A 23,490-nucleotide genomic window follows, 5' to 3' on the forward strand; every position below is an offset into this window, starting at 1 on the left:
AGGCTAAATTTCAAAACATACTGCAAACAACTGATATGTCCATGGTCAAAACCTGTGCTCTTCCATTCTCAAGGCAGCTGTATCTTTCTGGACACGCTTTGTCTGCAAGCTGCTTCTAAACAGCTTAGTGTGATCTCCACTGAGCCACTCACCTTGGAGAAGACTCACCAGCTTTGGTAAGATGATCACTTGAGAGCGGGAAAAATCTCAGATAAACTTTGGTTGATAGATCTCATATTCTTCTCTGAAAGCAGCCCAGATAAGCCTTGGGCTTGCTGTTTCAGAGGAAGAGTCAGTTTTGACTCTCTCACAAACAGGTTGGCTTGACATTAAGGCTTTAAACAGAAAAAGCTGAAATAAGCAAATACAGTCTGTGAGACTGTAGAAATACAAGAAAGAATTTCTTTAAAGATCAAGAATTTCTTTAAGGATCTGGGAGGGTTTTTCTTTCCCACTAAGATTTTCTGGAAATGAACTGTACAAGGCGGCCTAGCAAATTTCCTACCATAAAAAGCTGCATGGTAAGTAAATAGTGACTAACAGGGTAGTTCAATATTTACACAACCTTTTCGTTTCTAAGTAAATGGCAGATTATTAGGAAGGGTGAAATCTCTTCATATAAACTTGTAACATTTTCCACTGAACAGCTTACTCCTTTCCTAGAAACAGGGAGTGACAATCAGAAGAATACACCAACACTCTTAAGGAAATTGCCCGCACACAGCACAGCGAGCAACCCAGTGTAGGTGGGAGAGAGGAATGCATGGAATCAACAACAAAGCAAAGCAACCTGCACAGAACAGCTCTTCTCACTGTTGGCTGCCCGCAGGAGACATGCTGCTGCTTGCTTGCTTTTCTTTGGTCTTTACCAGACAATGGAGCTGCCTACTGCTGATAGCACTTGTTCATGTGAGAAGGTGAATGCACTGGTTCAGGTGCTGCAGTTCTTGTGTGCACTGAAATTTCCTATGAACAAAAGCCTGCCTTCCCCCTCCTGCTTGAGAGAAACTAGAAATAACAAGCATACAGACAGCTTGGGAGGCTGTCTTTGGGAAAACCACAGCAATTCTTTAAGCCCAGAGCCTGTACAGGAGAATGCAGTGAGGTTGGATTAGATGACCTCCAGTGGCCTCTTCCAACCTTACCATCCTGTGATTCTGTATCACCAAATCTGGGAGCTTTTATTCTGCTTCTGAAAACAAACCAAAGAACAGAAAGTGAAACACAAGACATTTGAGAAAACACTGGGAAGTGATGACAATGTCAAAGGACAGTAGAGATGCTCATTCACCAGAAGTGATAGATGAGAAAATTTTCCAATATAAAGAACTTTTAAAAAACAAAATAAAAAAGTTTTGACTCAGTAACCCCAAGATTTTGGCTAAACAGCATTTACAATAAGATGTTTATACAACCAAGGAGAACACTCCCATAATGATCTTGATTGCAGTGGTGTAAAGTATAATCAGTACAGAATTATTTTTTAAATAAGGTAACGATGTATCAGAGCTTGCTCTTATTGCCACTTCTGCTTGCATTTGCGAACACCCCTTTGCCTTTCAGCCATCTTACATGCTTCTTAAACACCATCATATGCTTATTCCAAGTTCTCACTTGGCAAAGTAGACCCAGAGTGGGCAGACAGCCTATGGAACACAGTAGTGGTAAAAGAATGTTTCAGGTCATGTTCTTCACTCTCCCTCCCATACCCTTCCCTCTCAGCATCCCTTTTCAAGTGCTCCTCTACTGTCATCATGTTTTAAGTGGGCATCTTCCTACTTTCCCCAGCCACCAGGGAGCTGCGCATATGAAATATTTATTCTGAGGCCAGTGCTCTACAGCAGAGTACTGCCAGAGTTGTACTGAAAGCAAAAATATCCTATTCCTTAAAATAAACTAACTCTTCCTCAGTACTGGGCTTGAAAACCTTTAAGAATTACTGGGGTTAAAAGAAGCGTCTCTTTCTGTTGTCAGCACTGCAAAGCACATGCACAAAGTTTTTACGTCCTTTATAGGTGGTTTGTTTTCCCTTCACACACTGACTCCTCTCACCTTGTTGCTAGGGAAGCAAATACAATTCCACCAATTCCAACATGCCAGAACTGAGATGACTCACTAGATACTCCATTGAAAACAGCACCCAGGCAAGAAAGGACTCTGTCCACCTGAACAGCACCCCAGTTCATGGCAGCCAGAGCTACGCTCTTGCCCACGTTCTGATTGCCAGGCTTGGAGACCCAGTTCTCTGAAGCTCTCTGTTACACACACAACTCTGTTGAATACATCTACTCAATTTTAAATACTAACAGCAGAGTGGTGAAAAAACAACCCTGATCTCCAATCTCAACCTGTTTTAAGTTTTGGGCTAAGAAAACTGGACCTTACTGAGTGTTGCTGTTAACATGAATCTGTTATGTTATTCATAGTTCTGCTATTTTCTGTTTGGCCTACTGCTTCTCAGAAGTAAGAACACAGAGGAAGGGGAGGGCACAGTAAAGATACAGCCCAACACTCAGAGCCATATTTTAATAATAATAGTAATAATAATCATAAATTTCTATATGTCAAGATCACAGAAAGACATGTCTGATTTTTAATAGCCCTTGGTTAGAATGAGGCCTACAGCATAATACCTGTCTCTTGCCAAACAATCACATATCAATATAGTGATGACACTGTGTTATTCAGTTCTTTTCTTTAAAAAAACCCGCAAAATTGAATGTCACCATGGGAACAGTCTAAAGTTTATTTTGGAAAGAGGCCTGTTTCCTATAGCTTTTCTGTTGGCATAAAAATAATGTCACTGACCTGTATCAGAAGCAAGTGCTTTATGAGGTATCATCTTTAGAGATACCAGCCAGTTCTGAAAATATCCTTCCTAATGGTTGCATTTCTTTAGTTTCTGAAGCAGAATAAAGGGCCCAGAAAGGCTTCTTCCCTGTTTTCCTCAAAAAGAAACACACTCCCAAGCTACCACCAGTGTGATCTAATTCCACCATTCTTCAGCCTGCCATGTGTAGTAAGTGTCAATACGGAAAACTTCCTCCTTAGCTTAAACCTTAGAGCAGTCATCCTGGTTGGCTGGCTGAACAAATGACACATGTTCACACAAGAATAATTCAGTCAACCATCTTAATAAGGATTTACTTTAAACAGAACCTTGTATGGTACACTAGACTCAGTCTCATTAAGGAGCAAGTTGGATTTTTACACAGCATGAACCACTGGCAATCTAAAACAGACCCACTTGAAGAATGGAATGGAGAATCAAACACAATGTTTCAGACCCAAGCTCTATGTGCCTTTAATACTTGCATTTTCCTTTTCTTTTTGAGAGAGTGCACACTACGACAGACATTTGCATTTATCATGTTTTTAACTTCTTTTCTAAGGAAGAACTCTCTGAATCTGCGTCTTCCAACTCCACTCTGTGTCTTTTCAGTCCTCCAAGAGATTGAGTGCTCTCACTGCCCGCAGGATGCAAGTCAGCAGTATCCTCTCTTGTGCTCACATTGTAGCTGTTGGAGTCCATTTCAGACAGGCAGCAGTCTTTGTGCAAGGTCACACCCACCTGTACAAGGTTGCCATTATCAGCATTTGAGTGCACCTGTAATCCTTGCGTCACAGTCTCCTGCTCTCCAAAACTCTGTCCGTTGTTGAAACACGAAGGGTGAAGATGCAAGTGGCCATTATTGTAGTTAACACAGGAGGGGTCAAGGCTCCTCTCCTCACTGTCATCAGTCTGGTTTCTGGAGCAGTGACCTGACATGCTACAGATCGTGACAGTGGAGAATGGAGGGACCAGTGAGTGATGGCTTGATGCTGGTTGACAGTTCTGACTATTTTTCTGTTCCATAAGTCCTGCAGTCTGAATGCAAGGTTCTTCGGTACAACTATTTAGCCCTTTGCAGTTAGCTTTTCCATTGAGCTTTTTAGTCTCAAAAGAATGCTCTGTACCTCCACTGCTAGTGTCTTCAGATGTGTTATCTTGACTCTCCATCCGTCGCTGATTGTCACATTCATGAGCTTGACCATTGCTAGAATTTTCTATCATGCCACATTCTTTTGAATTTTCTCTGCTTTCAGCAGAAAGAGCTGAGGAATCTTGAGGAATTACTGAACTTAAGTTCCTAGAATCTTCCTTAGTTAGTGAGCGTGATGCACTGTGCCTTCCACTGGTTCCCGGTTTCCCTTCATCATTCTCTCCATCTCCTCTGGAGGATTCACCATCTTTACTAGCTGAATATGATATGTAAGAATAATGAAGCCATTTGTAAGCTTTGTAAATCTTTCTCTCCACTGATTCACTGTCTGAACAAGGAGACGTCCTTTCTTTGAGAGCTTGTTTGCTGGCTGAACTCCTTTCTGGTGAAGAAGCTGGAGAAGAAGAAAGATCATCTACTTTGATCTGGGGGTAATCATATATATCCTCACCTATGTAGGGGGTTACATTCTCTGTGTTAGTGCTAGTCCTTTCCTCCTTTTGCACCTTCTGGCGTCGCCTCAGTGCATTGCGTTGCCTCATAGATGTGCGTCTTTCATTCAGTTCCTCTTCATCTTCTGTACTGCTGCTGCTGCTCGAACTGCTGGATTCGTTCTCAGGACTCGGGGACGGCGGCCGTGGGAAAAGGTCTGTATCTGGTTCTGCCTCACAGGTGTTGTCATCAGAGTCAGACTCGTTGGAAAGGGCCAGAAGACGTTTATCCTGATACTTTCTCAGTGCAGATAGCCTCTGCTGACGGGAAGCTACGTCTTCTCTGGCTGAGGGGGATGCAGTCGATCTCAAGGCCCTTAAGTTATAGGCAGTTTCATCAGACTCTTCAGCCACATGTGGTGGGGAGTGATGCAAAGAGGTGGAGGACTCTGACTCGCTGTAAGCGGAGCGTTCACTTACTCCTGCATGGAGCTGCAGGATTGTGCTCTCACTGAGGTCGCTGTCTGAATCAGAACTCCAGCCCTCGATTTCCCGGCGTACAAGAGAGTCAAAGAAGGCCATCATCCGTGGGTCTTCTTGGACTGACTGGTTGGCATAATCATGGGACAAACCACTACCACTGTTCAACACAAGACTGATGTACTCTTCATGAGTGTAAAGGCAACGTGAATCATCCTCAATTCTACCATCCAGGTCCCCTGTGCAGTCAGGCTGCTTGTAGGGACTCCAGATCTGTAATGAAAAATGAAACATATACCTTTGAATGCATAAACTATAATAAGCTTTTTAAATGAAACAGTAGCTCAAATATCCAGAATAACTGCAAGTTGCAGATTGTTTTTACTAATTTTTACCCCTCAGACCCATACTTACAACAAGTATTGCAGAGATGCGGGATTTTTACTTCTCCTTTACAAATGTGTTTTTCCTGCATTTATTTCACCTATCCGAAACCTAAAAGCTCTCAGGCTGCAAATTATCCATCATTTCAGTAATTCATTGTGTAATAATTTCTCCCAAATTGCAGGGCTGTATTTTTATGTAATGGGGCATGCTTACTCACCAACAGTAAGAATAGTTTGTTGCCTACAATACAATCTTAGCACTAATGAAGGCACTAGTTTCCCAGGAAACTAGAGTTGCTTGTGTGGTGTAGAGTAATATTTCATCCAGCTGCATAGTCAGTCGCACCTGATCAGCAGGCAAGGAGCTGAATATATGGGGATGAAAATCAGAGCTTTAGGGAACAGTTATGAAGAAAAGAAAGCATCCAACATCCTCTGAAGACACAGCAGCAGTTTCAATGGGGAGAGCTGAAGAGGAGTTTTCCTGAAAGCTAATTTTGAGGAGTAATGATTTCACCAATAACAACAGTCTTGACTGTGCTGTCCATCTAGCCTTCTCTCAGTTATCCTGGTGTGGAGAAGGAAAAAAATAAAGGCGCACAAGAAGAGCCACCAATATCCCTAAGAAAATGGTAATCCATAGCAAAAATAGTAGTTGGATCTCCTCATCTTTCTCAGTTTTACTCACAGATTTGGGAGCAAGGTGATTATGGCAATCCATAGACAACCCACTGTCTCTTCACTCTGGATCAATGGTTAACTGGATGAACAATTCCTTACCATAAGCAGAGCCATTATGTAGCTTAGTCACAAAAATGCCCTAATGTTCTGCTTATAAAACATCTGATTTCAGTCATGCTTTAGTTTTACCATACTAACATGCTCAGAGAAAAAAAATTCTATGCCAGTTGTCTGTACCAGGTTGGCCTTTTGGGATAAGCTTTGACAAAAACATCTAACTCTTTTCCCAACAGAAATTAATTAAGTTTTGTTCCAAGTAGACAAAGCTGTTAATAAAAAGAGCGTTTTGCATGTCTAAATGGGATAATCAGCACTTATCTTACAGATGCCTAGTTAACACATGCAACATAATCTCACACTACTATGACAAGCAGTATAAAAAGAGCCCACAAGTAATTACGTATTCACTGAGATTTTCAACAGTGTGCAGTAAAACCTTACACCTTTAATAATGGAAGCAAAATGAAATAAGTTATCTTGCAACTACTTGTCCAGCACAGCCAAATTTAAGATGTACAAGTAAACTTCATTCTGGAATCCTCCCAAACCTGAAAGCCTTTACTTTGCATCCTTTGTAATTTATGTTTAACAGAGCTTCCACATATGATCTAGTTAGATAGATAAAGAGATACTAGGCAAAAACTAAAGTGGGCTGCAGATATAACTTCTTCTGCAGACAATCATCAAGCTGCCTTTCACAGCAAAGGTAAAGGAATTTTACATTGCATTAGTGTGTTCCTAGGAACATGCCTCGATATCAAGGTGTATTTGCTATTGGTACTTAATTGCTATTTTTATTATTTGCAATACTTAAGCAAATTCTCCTCCAGTACAGTTCATTAATATGACATTTGAAACCTGAATGAAGACAGTTCCTGTTGCTTGGTTAAGCACCGCACTTATGAGACACATAGCTCAAGGGACAAACATCAGGCCTGGATGAAGACAACGAAACCCAGTCTAAGTCTACTATGTACAGAATTCCATAAACCATACTTAACCGTTTTTTTTAACTACTCAAGAGTATAGAAAGAATCTCTTTTCATCCTCTGTTTCCCAGGCTTCACTTTCTAAAGTCAATGTAGGAAAGAGCCTTCTCTCAGTGGATTCAAGAGAGAGATTGCTGATTTGTGGACACACCAAGATTTGGAATAGAAAAACAGAACTCTACTGCTCAAAGGACTATCCTTGAGTTGCTGCCTTCCAGATGATTTATTTAGCACATGTTCAGTACCTTCTCTCACAACCTGTCGGATCTTTTCCCCCTTTGTCCCACCACTGAGCATATCAGTAAGCAGATCAGATCTTTTTGTGTTTAACAGCATATACCTTCTTGTCAATGCTTCATACTGTGTGCTTGGACAGACAGGCCAGCATGCCCCTTCCTAAAATAGCAGCATTAGATTGATCACTAAATTTTATAAAACTCTTTTTTTTTTTTTTAAGCAAGAGAATTAGATTCTCTATGAACCAATATAAATGAAGAGTGGGAGTCTGCTCTGAAGTCCCTCTGGGAAAGGTCTGTTTTGTAATTAAGTTCATCTAAAAAGGTACATGAAGTGTGCACAGAGGTATTCTACATCTTTGTTAGCACTACCACATCTTTCTGCTCACTCTGCATGCATCAGAGAAAACAGAGCAGTGTTAATATTGAGAAGATAGCTACAAAAACTTCACAGTGAGGCTTTTCCCTTCCAAGCTAGATTTGTTCACAGAGAAGGAGTAAATAAGGAGTAAATAATAAAGAGAAGTCAAGAGAATTCAGGAGAATACCTGTTTGTCTCTGGACAGACAGTTGTCTCGAGGATCAGTTGTCTCTGGAGAGACAATCCCCACAATTTAGATATTTTCCTATGAGGAAGTGCAAAGGCCTGCCAGAGTCCCAAAAAGAAACTAGACTAAGAATCTATCCTTGGCAGAACTGGGAGGTCTTTAAACTAACATCAACTGGTCCAGTGCTCTTTGTGCATCTGAAATGGTCTTCATTGTAAATGGAATGCTTTTGTCTTTTCCTCATCCTCTGACTGAAGCCATGTTGAGGAAGAATGTGAACAAATTGGGGAAAGTAAGTTGGCAAATCATCCCACTGAAGCAACAATCTATCATGAAGTTCTTTCTCTGACAGAAGATTAAGGAGCTGAATACTGATTAACTGATGACCTGAGTACAGACATAAAAATAGGAACAATAACAGAAAAGGGGGATACAAAACTGGTTCTCTACTTCAGTAGAGATACTTCAGACAGCATCTTTGAAATTTTTTGTATTCCATGGTGGCAAACCCCCAAATTTTAAAACAAAAAAGTAGTTATGCCTGTAGCATCAGAATAATTAAAACCAGCTATATTAGATTATCTGATTAGGCAGAGGCAGCTAGTCACAATGATATTAATCTGTCACCATAGCAACATATTCAAATAGACTTTGTTATCTGAGATACTGATGATTTTTAAACAAATGGGACCTACAGCATCTGAGCTCAGTTACACATTTCCAATCGGAGCTCAGTATCACATTTCCAATACAAAACAGAATTTCTTTTTTAAAATTGCTATGCACTTCATCTATTTTATCTTTCTTGGAACTGTCTTCTAACTGCAGAATTCTCTGTGTCCTTCCTCTAAGCCTCATACATCAGAACGAATGCCTCATTCATTTCTCCTGCAATTCAATCTGTTTTCCTGCCAGCACATCCCAATGTCTTGCACAATTAATTGAGGGGAAAGTGGTATTTTTCTATTTTACATTGCTTTTGCCCATCGTGGATAATGCTTGCTGCAAATGTTAATTTGAGTTCACAGCTGTGCTTTTTCGTACAATTTTACTGAGGTTCAAGTTTCTGAAATAGAGGACAATGAGCAATTCATCTGGGTTGATATGCCCAGAACACAGTATATGGATCGAGGCTTCTAGTGTTCTTTATTAACGAGCTTGTTGAGTCTTATTTTTGGTCCTAGCAAAAATCACTGAGTTACTGAATTGTATTCTTGTGGGTGCTTTAAAACAAAACAAAACTAAAGCAAAAAAAGCACAACCACAATAGTCAAAACCATTCTTGTGAATACTACTCTTTTCTACAGGGCTAGACCTGAGATGAATTTCTATCTCATTTGCAAACAGCATTAAAATAGCAAGTGTGTTGGCAGAAGTACATGGAATTATTGAATGGCTTGTCTGTATTATGCCTTCATGCTGGTGCTATTAGTTTCTCCCTTCTTGAAGTACTAAATTTAGGCCAGCTAGTCTAAAAATTAGGGGTTCAGACACACAAGTACTTGCATACACATTTTAATTAATCCCAAAGTTTCTATAATTGAGGGAATAGAATACCAACCAATCACAGTGAAGTTATCTTCTGTGATTTAATTTCAGAAATTTTAGAAGACACTTAAAGGATAGTAAAAAGAAGGACACTTCTTAAGAAACTGATTAAAACAAACAAACAAAAATGAAAGAAATAAGAAAACATAAAAAACCTAACTACTATTTTTATTTATGGCTCTTCCTCTTGTCATCTCAACTTCTCTAAGCAAGCACATGAAGCATTTATATGGGGGAAAGAAAGACAGCCATGCTAGAGAAGGACTTGTGTTCCCAGTTGTTTTCAATGCAGTAAATGGCCCCTCAAAACTGCTGGTTATGTTTTCCCTGTTTTACCCTTCTGCTAGTGGCAGTTACTAGTCTTCAGCCTATCTATAGAAGTAGCAGGAATAAAGAAGAAATCACCATTGTATGGTCACCCACAAACTGCTGTTCACTAAACCAGTACCTTTAAAGACTGAAGTCATGCAGATCAGACAAGAGATGAGCATTAAAACAACCTGATCCCCAAACAAGGCACATTGCAAGCTGATTCAAAAGCACATTCAACAAAAAGGTAAGACATTCTGGCTCGCTAATAAACTTAATACATTAAACACCTTTTCCTTAATTTGTTTCTAGCTTGCAATGTTTGGGGAATTCAGTTCCTTCAAAGCAGCTACACGAGTTCCATTGCACATACTGCGACACAACAGGCATTCTCTTCTAAGGAAGCATTGAAGCAGAGGTGCTTTGAAAGAGTTACACAACCTGTGACTGGGGCCTTAATCGAACTAACCTTTTAATCACTAGGCAAAAAAATGCCCTGCCAAAACCCTAGCAGAAGTACACAAAAGGAACACAGGGGATGTTTATACCAATGCTAATCCAACAGTCTAAGCACACTCATGCAGGAAGGATTCACAGGGTGAAGGGTCAGCAGATCTAAAATCCAAAAGAGAAAATTCAGGCTGCATGAATCAGGGTCCCAAAACAAAAAAAAAAATGCCTCTGGCAAAACTGTTGTTAAACAGTGGCACTTTGACTGCTTGGAAATGGAAAAATCAGTGAACTGCTAAGACTGTTCAATGCACTTTTGTTCAAAGTCTGTATTTAACAGATTTGTGATCAAACCTGTCAGGCAGACACAGATGAAGAACAAAGTAGAAAAGCAAACCAAAGTTCCAGTGGAAGACAGAAGAGAAGGAAAGCTGAACTACAGTCAGAACCCAGATGTTGATACTAGCTGTAATGGCAAGTGATGCAGCTGGGCACTGGGCCATGGTCCCAGGATTTTGGGCCAGTTCTGCTCCATAAGTTGCAGATCACTAAAACATTCCTTTGCAGGACAAGTTCACTCAGTCAACTTGTAGCTGGCTAAAGCATTTACTAATAATCTAACAACCTTATTTAGAGACACATGCAGGTAAGATTTTTATGAAGTTATTCAACAAATAGAAGCAGCAGCAGTTCTTATTATTCTACTTCAAAATTAAATGGTTATGGTTTCTTTCATCCTGTTGATAGACCTAAATTATAGCAAAACATCTATGGCAGCAGAATGCAAATCACATTAGTACAGCATAATCCTCTGCCTCACCACCTTCAAATAACAAAAAGATTTCTGCCTTGCTTACACAATACTGACTTTCTTTCTTTAAGGAAAGAAGTTTCAAAACCTAACAAAGTTTCTTATCTCTTTCAGTTCCACAGAAAAAGGTAAAAACTGTCTAAAAACGCTATACATTGTAAAGGATTCAGAAAAGACATATTGTGAAAGGTGTTAAGAGTCTCTGTTCCTCTGGAAGCAGAGGAACAGAAAAGGTATGTTGAACTGATTCACTGAACAAATATGTACAACAATTATAGAAGGGCTCCTGAGGCATTATTTGGGCTAAATTCAACTGGGTCAGGCTAGGCTAAGGCTCAACGTTAGTCTTTGGAGATATTTTTATAAAATTTTAGACTAGAGTACCAGAAATTGTAGGAGATCACGTTACTCCTGTGATCAGACTCTCCCAAGAAGGACTGTTTTTCATGATACTTCGGGTATGGAATTAAACTGGAGAAAAACTCCTTTCTCAAGATAAAAGGTCAGAAAATTCTGATCTTATCTCCTATCTCTGAAACCTTTAAAATTGAAATGAAGTTTAAAGGTAAAATGCCCAATTAAAAATTTGCATTGGTTTATCCAGCAAATGAGACATTTTACAAATGAATAAGATAAGAAGACAGGATGAGTGTGGAAAAGAATGACACTGAAAAAAACCAAAGCATTTCTTCCTGAAACATTGAAAGAACACATTTTTTGACAACTAATCTTACCTTTATAATCTTTTCAACACCAGAAGAACAGATCATGTAAGTGTGAGGATTAAACCGCACTTGGTTTACAATTGACCGATGACCTTTCAATACCATAAAAGCACCATTGACGACCCTGCCAATGCCACCTAGGGGAAAACAAGCACACATGGACATGAATAATTAAATCTTCATATTACTTTCATTCATAATCATGTAAAGTCATATTATATGCGCTTCAGCTTTATTTTTCTATATTTTAAGGCCTGTGTTGGGTGTAGAATTCCAATTTTAAGAGCAATGCCTCTATGAAAAGCTACAAGTTGGCTGAAAAGCATCCTTCCTGCAAATTAGGACTTGGAGGCTCACTTTGATTCATTTAAACAAACGATGAAGGTTTTTGACCTAATATGAAAACTACGTGGATAAGAACAACATACATAATGAACTCACCACTGAAACTGTAGTGCCAGAGGCATGGCACTACTCACAGTTTGTAAATTTGAAGAAGAGACAAATAAAGAGGTTGACTTTCAATAGTTATACTATTTTTCAAATTTATTTTTAAAATCAGCAATGTATTATTGTCACAGTTGACTCTAGTCTGATGGGTAGGAGGGACCTGAAATAACACATCTGAACAGCGGGTTATATAATGCTTTGTCACAAGGCAGTGAATTAGCCGAAGTGGAATGCTTTTGTGCTAGCGGTAAAACTCAAAACAGAAGGCAATTAACTTTTTTGCTTGGTCATTGACTCCTGCTAGGTCTATACACCAAAGAAGAAAACTGTCACACAGCAGTTTTTTTATATTCATAGATTTACATAATTAAAATTTCAATTTGTTAGAAAGTACACCTGTGTGTCTGAATAAATAAGTGTCCATCAACATGCTATGATTAACATCTTCAGTGAAAGAAAACCAAACTTTCAGAAGATGGGAAATAACACTTCGGAGGAACACTTCAACAACCACTTCGGAGGAAAACCACCTTGTCATTTACAACTTAAGCAGTTCTCCTATTTGGGTACATTTTTTTCCGTGAAGGTTCAGAGGTACATTCTGCCTTCAGCCACTGGAGCAAGATTTCACCAGTGTAAGTAAATTTGACTGAGAAGTAACAGAGTGGAGAGCAAGTCTATTAAATGACAAACTGGGCTCTTTTGATTTTCTTTTCCCCTTTATGAGATTTTTCATGTCCTTTCATCCTGCTCATCCTGCTAGATACTTATGGCTGATGGCAAGTTGCCCTACTCCCACAGCATTCCTTCCAGCCAGATCAGTTGTCAATCCAATTGTATCTGTCAAGCCACAGTACATGGTTACATTAAGACCAGTTCTCAACATTTAACTTGACCTAGGTGACAAATGTTCCAGAAAAGAGACCATGGGAATGAAGAGATAGTTTGTTTAGGAAACGTTTCCAAGTTGGGAAGTAATGCCTAAAAAAAGTGTTAACTATCCATGGACTCTGACTGCCTGAATTCTGCACAAAACAAGAAATATGCCCTACAAGTCACTTACAAAAGAGTCAGAAGTTAGAAAGACAAAGAAAGAATTATAATGGAGATGAAATACAAATTTAAGGCACCAGTATCTTGGGCTGCATTTCTCAGTCATTCATTGGCCTTCCATGGTACTGTCAGTAGTGTGAATTAATCCATGGTTATTTTCCTAGCAGAACAGTGAAAAGAGTTATTTAATGCCAGAAGACACTTCTTGAATGTTTATCAATACACTAAGAGCAATTGGATGAAAAGCACTCAGCATGCCATGTCTAGAACACAGGCTCCCTAGGCTGTAGTCAAATTCAGCCAGTGTCTGAAACCCAGAAAGCCAACTGTATCCTGGGCTGCATCAAAAGCAGTGTGACTAGCAGGTTGGGGGATGTGATTCTCCTCTGCCCTTGTGAGACCCCACCTGCAGCACAGTGTCCAGTTCCGAGCCCCCCCGCACAAGAAAATATGTGAAGGTGTTGAAGTGGGTCCAGAGCGGGGCAACAAAAATGATCAGAGAGAAAGAACACCTCTCCTACAAGAAAGGCTGAGAGAGTTGGGGTTGTTCAGCCTGGAGAAAATAAGACTCTAAAGAGAACTCATGGCAGTTTTTCAATAAAAGGGACTTTCTCAAGAAAGACAGACTTTTTTACCAAGGCCTATAGTGAAAGGAGAAGGGGCAACGGTTTTAAGCCGAAAGAGTGTAGGTTTATATTGGATATAAGGAAGGCATTTTTTTTTAAATGAGGGTGGTGAGACACTGGAACAAGTTGCTCAGAGAAATTGTGTTCAAGATCAGGTTGGATGAGGCTTTCAGAAAGCTGCTCTCGTGGAAGGTGTCCCTGTCTTTGGCAGGGGTATTGTAACTCGATGATATTTAAAGGTCCCTTCCAACCCAAACCATTCTGTGATTCTATGATTTTATGACTCTGTGAAGGAACTGCAAAGCTTTCTGATTTAATACTGAAGTTGCCTAAGTTCCTTTTAAGCAGCTAACAGTAAATTCAGAGGAAGCATAGTAATAGAAAATACCTCACTCCTCTTAAAATGAAGGTGAAATTCCCTACAAAGCCCCTTAAAAGAACTAACTGCCCAATTACATGAAATTGCCCCAGGAGAAGTACAAATCTTAGCAGTCAGCTTTTACCAGTGGTATGGGAGGTTTTAATAATTTAAACCAGAAAGTACTGATTCCACCAATACTTTGTGTCAAATACAATAGACTGTCCTAGAACCTCATTGTTGGACAACTTCTTGCTTGATGCAATTTTAGTCTACCAAGTCCTATGTAATCTCTAAGTTCTTAATGCAAAGCCTTCCACAACCTTATCCTGACTGCAGTTCCTTCATTTTATAGGAGCCCAGCAAAGTTGGCATCATATTACATTAGTATATGTATGGCAGATATCTGCCTGTGTCCAGACTTGTCTGGAATCCCCCTGGTCTCTCAGCAGAGGTTTAGCTGCAGCCATTCAGCTTTAGCCATCTCACAGTGTGAGTTAAGTTTGCTCATGTCTGCTGGCAAAAAAAAAGGGCATCTGTACATTAAGTGGAAACTGTTCAAATTCCTGAGGCTATCTTCCTTTTTTGCATGCAATAAATTCTATTTCTCTTCACTGTCTTCACTTGAAATAGTATTTTCATTTGCATTGTTTCAGCAGAATTGACCTCTGCTATCCCAACAGCACTCAAATTTTCCTTTTGAGGTCTGGGGTTTTTTTAGGGGAAGAGGGTGTTATTTCTTTGCTTTTAAATTTAATGGCATGCACAGGTCCAGCAACACTTAGCATGGCAGCTTTTATATTCTTAGCTAGCTACCACAAGTATAAGCAGTGTTTATACAGAGGCCATTAGTTTACATATATGTTACTTATAATATATATAAAAAACCCCTTAAAATCTTCAGAGGCTGATTATACCAATTTTAGAAACTTTCTAACTTTACAACCTCTAACTACTGGATGGAAGGGATGAATATGTACTGGCTGTTTTTGCAATACTACCCCAAATTGCTATGCTTAATGGCAGTCCTAAGTGGTTTAGTGTTCTAGCTGTGCTGATCAATGGGTTTTTTGGTCTGCTTTTATTTGATACACAAAGCGAAATGTCAAGGAAGTCCCTCTTCATCTATACCCTGCAAATAAGTGTTCCAAAGAGAAGCAATAACAAAAATCTCAAAAAATCCTTTAACTAATATCCTATTATGATATCTGACTAGCTGAAAGAAATAACTTATAAAAGGCTAAATCTGAAGTATATATTTTAAAACAGACTTCCCGTACGCGTTTGACAAGAATACCATGGCAACACAAGGCCTATCATACAGACAGAAGGAAGGAATAATACAATGCTTTGAAGTAGTTGATGTCTACTAAGTAGCCAAAGCGAGTACTTCTTGTTTGCTTTACTATTTTGTGTTTTAAATGTTAGGCTAATGATATACTTCTTAATTATGTGGATTTGTAAATATTTGTGTGAATGAATTGACATGACATATTGTGAACATGCTGGATGGTACATCCCAACATATTTTAAATAACTCAAGTAAATTGTAATGAAGGAGAGTTATTTGAACATCATTCTGACTTCCACTACACGAATCGTACAGCATGAAGCAGTGTTTAGAAAAATCCAGAATGAATTATTTGAAGGACATGGAAAAAGCGAAAGTGATAAATTTTTAGGAAAGTGCTCTAATGCAGAAACCCTGTAAGAATGTAGAACAGTCTCTAAACTAATGGAAGATGCATTGTACCAAACATTAAAAAAACCTGTCAAATTGCCAGAGAACTTGTTGAGATAAGAAACTATCATCCACTGGCTCTGTAACAGATTAATTAAATGACCACATTAAGAAGTCCTTTCTATCTAGGACACTGAAAAAGAAGTTCCACTGTTTGTTCATATATGGTAGAGAGATGTTCCACAGACTTAAGCATAACTTCATACAAGCCTTGTTAAATTACGCAAAGTGCTGAAAACTCCTGAGAAGAACCAGATATTTGCAGCTGCTGCCAGTATGCCATAGCATACCATTCCACTGTAGTACTTGGCACTACAGTAGTAGCTCATTTAAAATTAATTTAGTTTTCATTAGTAATAATCCAGGACACATTTAGACCATAGGCCACTGCTTTGCATTTGAATCCTATGAGGTCACGATGTGCTAACAAAGAGAGACACTGTAGTTTGGAATGTAAATGCACAGCACAATGCAAGCCAATATGCATAGCATATGGGGGCCTCTGCCTTCAGTGCAGCAGATTATGATTAGACTCCTTAAAAGTCTTTCTCTCTCACACACACACACACACACCTGTGTTTGTTTCATACAATGGATGCCAGCAGATGGCTTTGCTCCTTGGAAACCTGTCTGCAGAGAAGCTGGATTTAAACACATGCACTTACTTTTGCCCTGAGAGCACAGGGTGCTGCAGCATACCTACTACTGGGATCAGGAATCTGACTCCAGCTCTGGCAGCAGTCAGAGGAACCAAAAGTTTCTCAGCAGCACAGGCAAAACTGACTTTGGTCACATTAAACATGGGGTGAGAACAGCAAGGGATGGCCAAGATCCCTTCTCCTCCCAGCATAGTAAAAGGAGACAGGAGTAGCACTACTTTCTGTAAGAAAGGAGGTCCATTGTTAGACCTGGAGCTCCAACTGCTTCTTTTGTCACCTTTGAATATCCTCTTCACCTCCCAGGCCAGGTGAAAGGATCCGCATAGCCTTGCAGAGCTTTAGTGAAAGCGCAGGGAGCAACCGGCTGACTTCAGCACCTGCCTCAGACAACATGCTCCTCTAAACAATCAACAGCTTTGCCTGGCCTTTGCCTAGAACCAGCCCCACAGTGGTCTTGTACCTCTGTGGAGGTTCCAAAAGCCAAAGAGAAAAGTAATATTTAAACATGTAAAGACAATGCAGAAAGCTGTATGGTAGAGGCTATTTTTGGATGTATACTTTCTTCCTTCTTTTGTTGCTTCTAAATATCTGCCATACCTATCTACACCTTATCTATACCAATCCTCCCACTTTTGTGATCACCAGTACAGCTGAACAACAATATGAAAGCTAAGACAAAATTACTACAGAAATAAACTTGGGCATACCCTTTCCACTCTGTTCCCCTTCCTGGTCTGAGAGACACTGCTTTTTTGGTATGCTTAATTGCATAGGTCGCAATGGTTTTCACAATGTTATTGGAATGATGCAAATTACCCCCACCAATTATGCTTTCTGAACACAACAGAAATAAAGTAATTGAAATTATCATACAAACAATAGCTGTTTGTTTCTTGTGTGGTTGGGTTTTTTGTTTTGGTTTGGTTTTTATGTGGTTGGTTTTGGGGTTTTTTTTAACAGAGGTGTGAAAACTGCTTGCCTTTGCATTTCTTTTGTAATGGTAGCTGCAAACATGTTCAATACAATGAAGAGGAAGGATCTTTGGTACTATCAGATGGCTAGTTGCTAGGGACTAAAGCTTCTCTAGCCTCTCCCAGTGCTCAATGTTGTCTTCAGTTTTCTATTCCTAAATTATTAAGCATGCTAAGGCTGGTGAGAGAATCATTCAAAGATGCTGAATCTTCTCCCACTTGTCCACAGCACTACAAAGCACCCAACACTGCCTTGTTTTCTGATAGATGCCATCTAGCCAGTACATTCCACAGGTCTGTGGTATTATTACAATCCACATGACATGAAAACCAGTCTCAATTTCACTGAACACAAGAACCTTTTCTACAATGCCCCATCACTTACTTCCTGTGTTAATTTAACAACTGCTCCATAGCACACTATGGTCAACTGACTGACCTGAAAAAAGAGACAAAATACCATCCTGAAAGTAAACCAGTTTAGATTCCAAGACCACACCTCAAAAAAAATCATATTTTTTAAAAAATACAAACCTTGTAGAGCATGCTCCCTATCGGGTCAGATGGCTTCCCTGCATCCCAACCCATACATGCATAGTATGCATATATGCATGTGTGCACATATATAAAATATCTCAAAAATAGGTGAAGATGTTAAGAAACATTCTATTATTTGTTATTCATCATTTGCCTTCACTTATCCACCTGGGACTTTGAGAACTTAAACTACAAGCTGTCTCCAATGAGATAACCCTGTTCAAATATTGTGAAAAGATCTATTGCTGAATTCTATTGCCTAAAGAAATGTCTGCATTTACAAAGACCAAGGGGGAGGAAACAAAAGGAAATAAAATTGCGTCAGTTCTGCTGAAAATACGTGCAATTAGTTTAGTAACCAGACCACAATGATAGGCCCTTTCTTGCTTGCAGTTACAGTCAAGGACAGAATTAAAAAGAGGTTTTGAAATGCAGATTGCTGTTCTGATTTAGTGACAGCCTGCTCACACAAACTGAGGGATCCCTAGTTGTCTTCTCAATCACAAATAAATATTGTATCCCTCACAGAGCATCTTGGAGCAATATTTCAAAAGCAAGAGACAAGCTCTGAGTTGCAGAGATGATTCAGAGTAGTGAGTGAGGAATGTAAACTCCATTTTGCAAAACACTTGGTCTACTAAGCCCTCTATTACCCCACAAGACATGTCAGGTTCTGCCTTTAACTGGTTTTTTTTTACCTTGTTTATAGGAGTTACATTTAAATAATGCCTGAAGTGCTTATATGTTAACAGGCTTGCTGGGCAGGTCACGTCTCTTCTCACCTACAACCTGCCTTGGAGTCAGGTAAAAGCTGTGGAAACTCAGGACTGCTTTTCTTCTGCCAGACTAATGTATTAACTTTGCTAGGAGCTGTCTCTGAAGAAAACTGGTACACTTTAAAGATGAAACTGGCTAAAAAATTCACCAAACATTTGGCAATTACTTCTGAAGTACAGTGGAAAGATGGATAGTACTTGGATGGAGAAGAAAGTGGAAAAATGAACTAACTATTCCACCTTTAAGAAACCACAAAAGGTGGTAAAAAACCACCCAACCTTCTGGCATAGAAAATCCCGGCCTATTTAGAATAATCTAAGACTACGGAGAGAGACAGTCAGTAAAACTCTTCAATAGAATAGCTTCTAAGCAATTTAGGAAATATCTTTTTTCACAGACCTTCCTGCCCAAATTCTACTGGCAAAATACCAACACAGGTAACCATGTTCCTCCAACTTGAAATGTGTTTGCAATTGTCTGACTGGTGTGATCCTTCACAATTTTCTTCATCTTTTGTGCACTAATGCTGCTAACCATTAGATAGCTAGTACTTGGTGCACCTGTACTTAAGCCAAATAATTTATTTCAGAGTTATTGTTAAAGATACAACTCTCTAAAAAGATAATATGTTTGCGAAAAGCTCACTATTTACAAATAACTGATACAATTTAAGAGTTGTATCATAAATACTTATAGCAACACAATGTCTGAATTCAACTGGAAGATAGAAAGCAGACAGAGAGATATTTTTGTTTAAAATACCAACAAATGGTACAGGACATTACATTACCCTGTCTAGTCTGTACACTATTTTAAGTGAAAGACCACATTCCACCCTCCCAGGTCACAGACCCTAAGGCACTCCTATTTTAGCTACAACATAGGAACAAGGAGTTTTCCATTGAAGCAAAAGCCTTCTAAAGTCTTCATATCCCTACAGCAAGATTCTTTATCTAAGAAGGAAGCACAGTGACATCTCTGTCTGACAATTATTCTAAACAGCAGGAGGAGATTTAAGAAAGTGTATTTCATCACATTCAAAACAGGTACAGCCCTTCAAGAAGAGCTGAATGAAGAAAATAATAGCTTCAATAAGCCTATCACAGGTGATTTGGATGGCCAATGAGTTATTTGCCACGGAAGCGGAATCTTTAGGTCTAATAGAACAAAGCTCATTAGTTTTGCTAAAATGTTTCAAAAAGAGAACTGCTCGAGTTACAAGACACTAAGACATACACCCTCCTACAACAGGATCTTCTTATCCATTAAGCAACCATGGAGGGCAACTGATATTTAGTAATTCATTTTGTAACTGAAATGTTGCAAATGTACTGACACCCTTCCTCAAGTTACAAGAATCGGAAACAAAAAAGTTGAACAAAACACATATGACATTGTTTTGTGGTAAATCACATATTAAACTGTAAATTGGTTTGATTAAAATGTATCAGCTATTTGTAAATTGCAACTTTTTTTTGTAAGCATATATCTTTTTCACAGAGCTGCATCCTTAATAACAACTCTGAAATAGATAATTTTGCTTAAATACAGGTGCAACAAGAACTAGATACCACTCTGTGCCAAAGTCCCAGATAAAAAGTTTGTAATTTGCAGCTGTCTGGGAAAAAGTTTTCAAGAGCATCACAGCTATATAAACACAAAATCTCAAATCCAGAATTTACAAAAGAAGTCCAGACAAGTATAGTGACATGGATAAAATGTAGTTCTATAGTCCACACAGTAATCCTCAAGTAACAGTAAAACAGTGAAGGCCAAGCTACTGGTATATTTAACAGGACTTCTGGACTGCAATATGAAATGTTGGTTAAATAAACAAAACCCCCAAAATTAGAATGGCACTATCCTCAAAACTCTGCCATTAACCAAATCTTTTAGAGGCCAGTCATCCTCTCAGCTGTGGATTATACAGCTGTGATTAACAACCTTGAAAATGAAACAAAGTATTTTCATTTTACCTCTAACCCAGCTTGTAATTGTCTCTCACTAAAGCACTCAAGATCAGAGGATGGCACTCAGTTGTACTTAATACCACTAAAATGTAGAGTTTAAACTGCCAGAGCCATCAAAAATAGAAATACTAGTACATTTCCGAAAGTCTTGACTCTTTCAATTAAGATTTAACACCCTTGTAAAAGAGCAGTGATTTGTTTCAACAGAAGAGAGATGCTGACGTTGTATGGCTTAGTGTGTCATACTGCCAAACTCTGCTAGACCATATCAAATTAAGCATTGACTCATTGTGGCATCAACAATGCTACTGTTACATCCCCCACACATTGCTGCTTTTCTTTACTCCAACACCTCTCTCCTATAATTTCTTACAGGGCCGTCTTAGTGCTATTTGCTTAGAATGTCTGCCCCAGCATGGGAACAGGTCAGAAGCGAGTTAAAAGAGACCATTTCCAACAGCTGAGAGTGCTCCTCCACTCAGAAAGTAAAAAAGTGTAACTCCTTTGCATTGGAAATCCTGGGAGGATCTTGGTGTAAGAGGAAAGAGAGGGAAGGAAGGCCAATGCACTGGAGTATAAGGAGAACCCTGTCAACATTTTATGCTGCAAGCTTCATTATGCAATGAATCATCACCATATGAGAAGGAAAATAAACAGAAAATCATTACGATAAAATGTTCAAATTACTTTGGCCACTGTTACTCAGAGACTGGATTAGGCATTTGTAAACTCTCCCTTATCCAGCTTTCCACAGAATTACTCTAGATTCACAGGGTGAGTGAGAAAAGCAATTTTTTCCAAAAAACAAGCTAGTATCTGTCAGACACCTGCCCCTCTGCCCCACTCCTCCCACAAATTCTAAACCAACAGAACTTACCTGCTTCTGGATCTGGAGGAATCCTCCACATATACAAATTGAAGTCATCAGAGCCCGAAAGGATGTACTGTTAGGAATAAAAATAAAAGCAGCTTACTACGAAGTATCACCTGAATTATGTTATTCTACTATTGATCTAGTTTCTCCAAACCAAAAATGAGAAAAAAAGGATAATTTCCATCATTCTTTGCACATCACTGATCAACTTACCTTTAAATGGTGGTGAGGTACCAGCACAAAAATGTTGTATGCATATAAATGGATCAAAATTTAAAAGCATACTTCACTAATGCCTACGGCCCAAAGTGTATGTTTGCTTTGCTAAATAAGGTTATGAATTTTGGTTGGCTTTAATACAAGCATGTCTAAATCACGCTATCTTGCAGCCTGCAACCCTGGTCTTTTTTTAATGTTGAAGTATTTAATCCTTTTTTCTCATCTCCTGAACTACCAAGGAAAATGTCATGAAACATATACCTAAGAAGAGAGCATGTCCATTACACACAAGCACAACATGTCTGGCTCATCAACCCAGACCACCAAAAGTCAGTCACTGAAGATAATCTTAAACACCAAACAAAACCAAAGCTAAATATTCACTGTCAGCAAGCCTCAAGTGATTTAAACCCCCCTCTCACATTTATCACACTATTAATTTTTTTCCTGGTCATAGTTACTCTGAAGAGATGAAAGGCTGCCCTTTTTAACAGTGCGTGAATGATAAGCAATCTCTTTATTGCGCAGAACTTCAGGCAATATGCAATTTTAAGTAGCTTAATACACTACAAACATGCAATGGAATGACAGGTGACATTTGACATGGTAAAAAGCTTATGCCTCTCAGTTCTGAGAGGCCACAAACTGTGCCTTGTCTACAAATACTAACCCTCCAATAAATGACAGGGAGTACAGTTTATTTTTCTCCCAAATTAGAGATGAGATGACATGGCAGGACCTAAAGCAGATTCCAGTTCCAGTTATACTGGTGTAGACAGTGTAAATCTTTAGCTCTCACCTGACTTCAGGCTGCTGCCTAATCAATACAGTCAAGAAGTTGGATTTTTCATTTTATTATTGCTATTAGGTTAGAGGGAAGGGTGAAAAAGAAAGACATGGAGCAGATTTGTCCCTTTTCTAACCTTTGATATGAAACAAGTTCTGTTTTGCTTGGCAAAAATATAACTGATTTCTGCCTTTCATTCACCAGGGATACATAAAATCATCAGGCAAACTAACATCAAGAAGTGAGAAGACAAGTCCTGGAATAGCACAGGACTGAGAAGCAAAAAATATATGCTAACACTGAGAAAATGGCTATAAATTTGCCATATTCTGTTTGCAATACTAATTACATTAGTGCAGTGTTTGGATGTTTTCAGTCACAAAAATGCAGTAACCAACGACTAAACCCCTTCTCTGGTTTCCTACTATCATAATCCAACCATTCTTTTTCCTCTCATTTTTAAGGATGCAGGATGTGAGTAAGCTCTTATGAATGCAATTCTGCTCATTTGCTGACAGGTAAGAGGCACTGATCAAACAAAAGGTCCTTTAAAAGCTTGTGCACACTAGTTCAGCATCACTCATGAATCCATACTTTCCAAGCCAGAAAGTTATTTCTACAAGTTCAAGCACTTAGGCAGTTTACCTTGCCAAACTGACCTGACGGTGCCAGGAATTTGTGCTTCCCCTTTCATTTGACTGCTCATAAATGTTAGCCCACAGCAGCCAGAGTCACTGTGCCAAAACTCCACATATTAGGGCTCATACAGGAAAGCTCCCAACAACGAGACAGAAAATATCTCTAATACGTTTTGTTAGAGAAGAAATGCTA

At 39.1% G+C, this 23,490-nt stretch overlaps 1 protein-coding gene across 6 annotated transcripts in view; it reads right to left on the minus strand.

The window, feature by feature from the left end:
• Window positions 1-3,118: 3,118 nt before the first annotated feature.
• Window positions 3,119-23,490, minus strand: part of DCAF5 (DDB1 and CUL4 associated factor 5) — a 72,398-nt gene continuing 52,026 nt past the window's right edge. For all 6 annotated transcript variants that reach the window (XM_027641949.1, XM_027641955.1, XM_027641950.1 and 3 more), the window contains exons 7-9: window positions 21,657-21,723; window positions 11,647-11,774; window positions 3,119-5,167 (exon numbers count right to left, since the gene is read on the minus strand). In XM_027641949.1, the coding sequence (XP_027497750.1) occupies window positions 3,368-5,167; window positions 11,647-11,774; window positions 21,657-21,723 (1,995 nt within the window). In that variant the 3' untranslated portion in view covers window positions 3,119-3,367. The remainder of the gene's footprint in view (window positions 5,168-11,646; window positions 11,775-21,656; window positions 21,724-23,490) is intronic.

This window comes from Corapipo altera, unplaced genomic scaffold (genome assembly GCF_003945725.1).
Source record: "Corapipo altera isolate COAL_440 unplaced genomic scaffold, ASM394572v1 23b, whole genome shotgun sequence".
In the NCBI taxonomy this organism is placed as follows: domain Eukaryota; kingdom Metazoa; phylum Chordata; class Aves; order Passeriformes; family Pipridae; genus Corapipo; species Corapipo altera.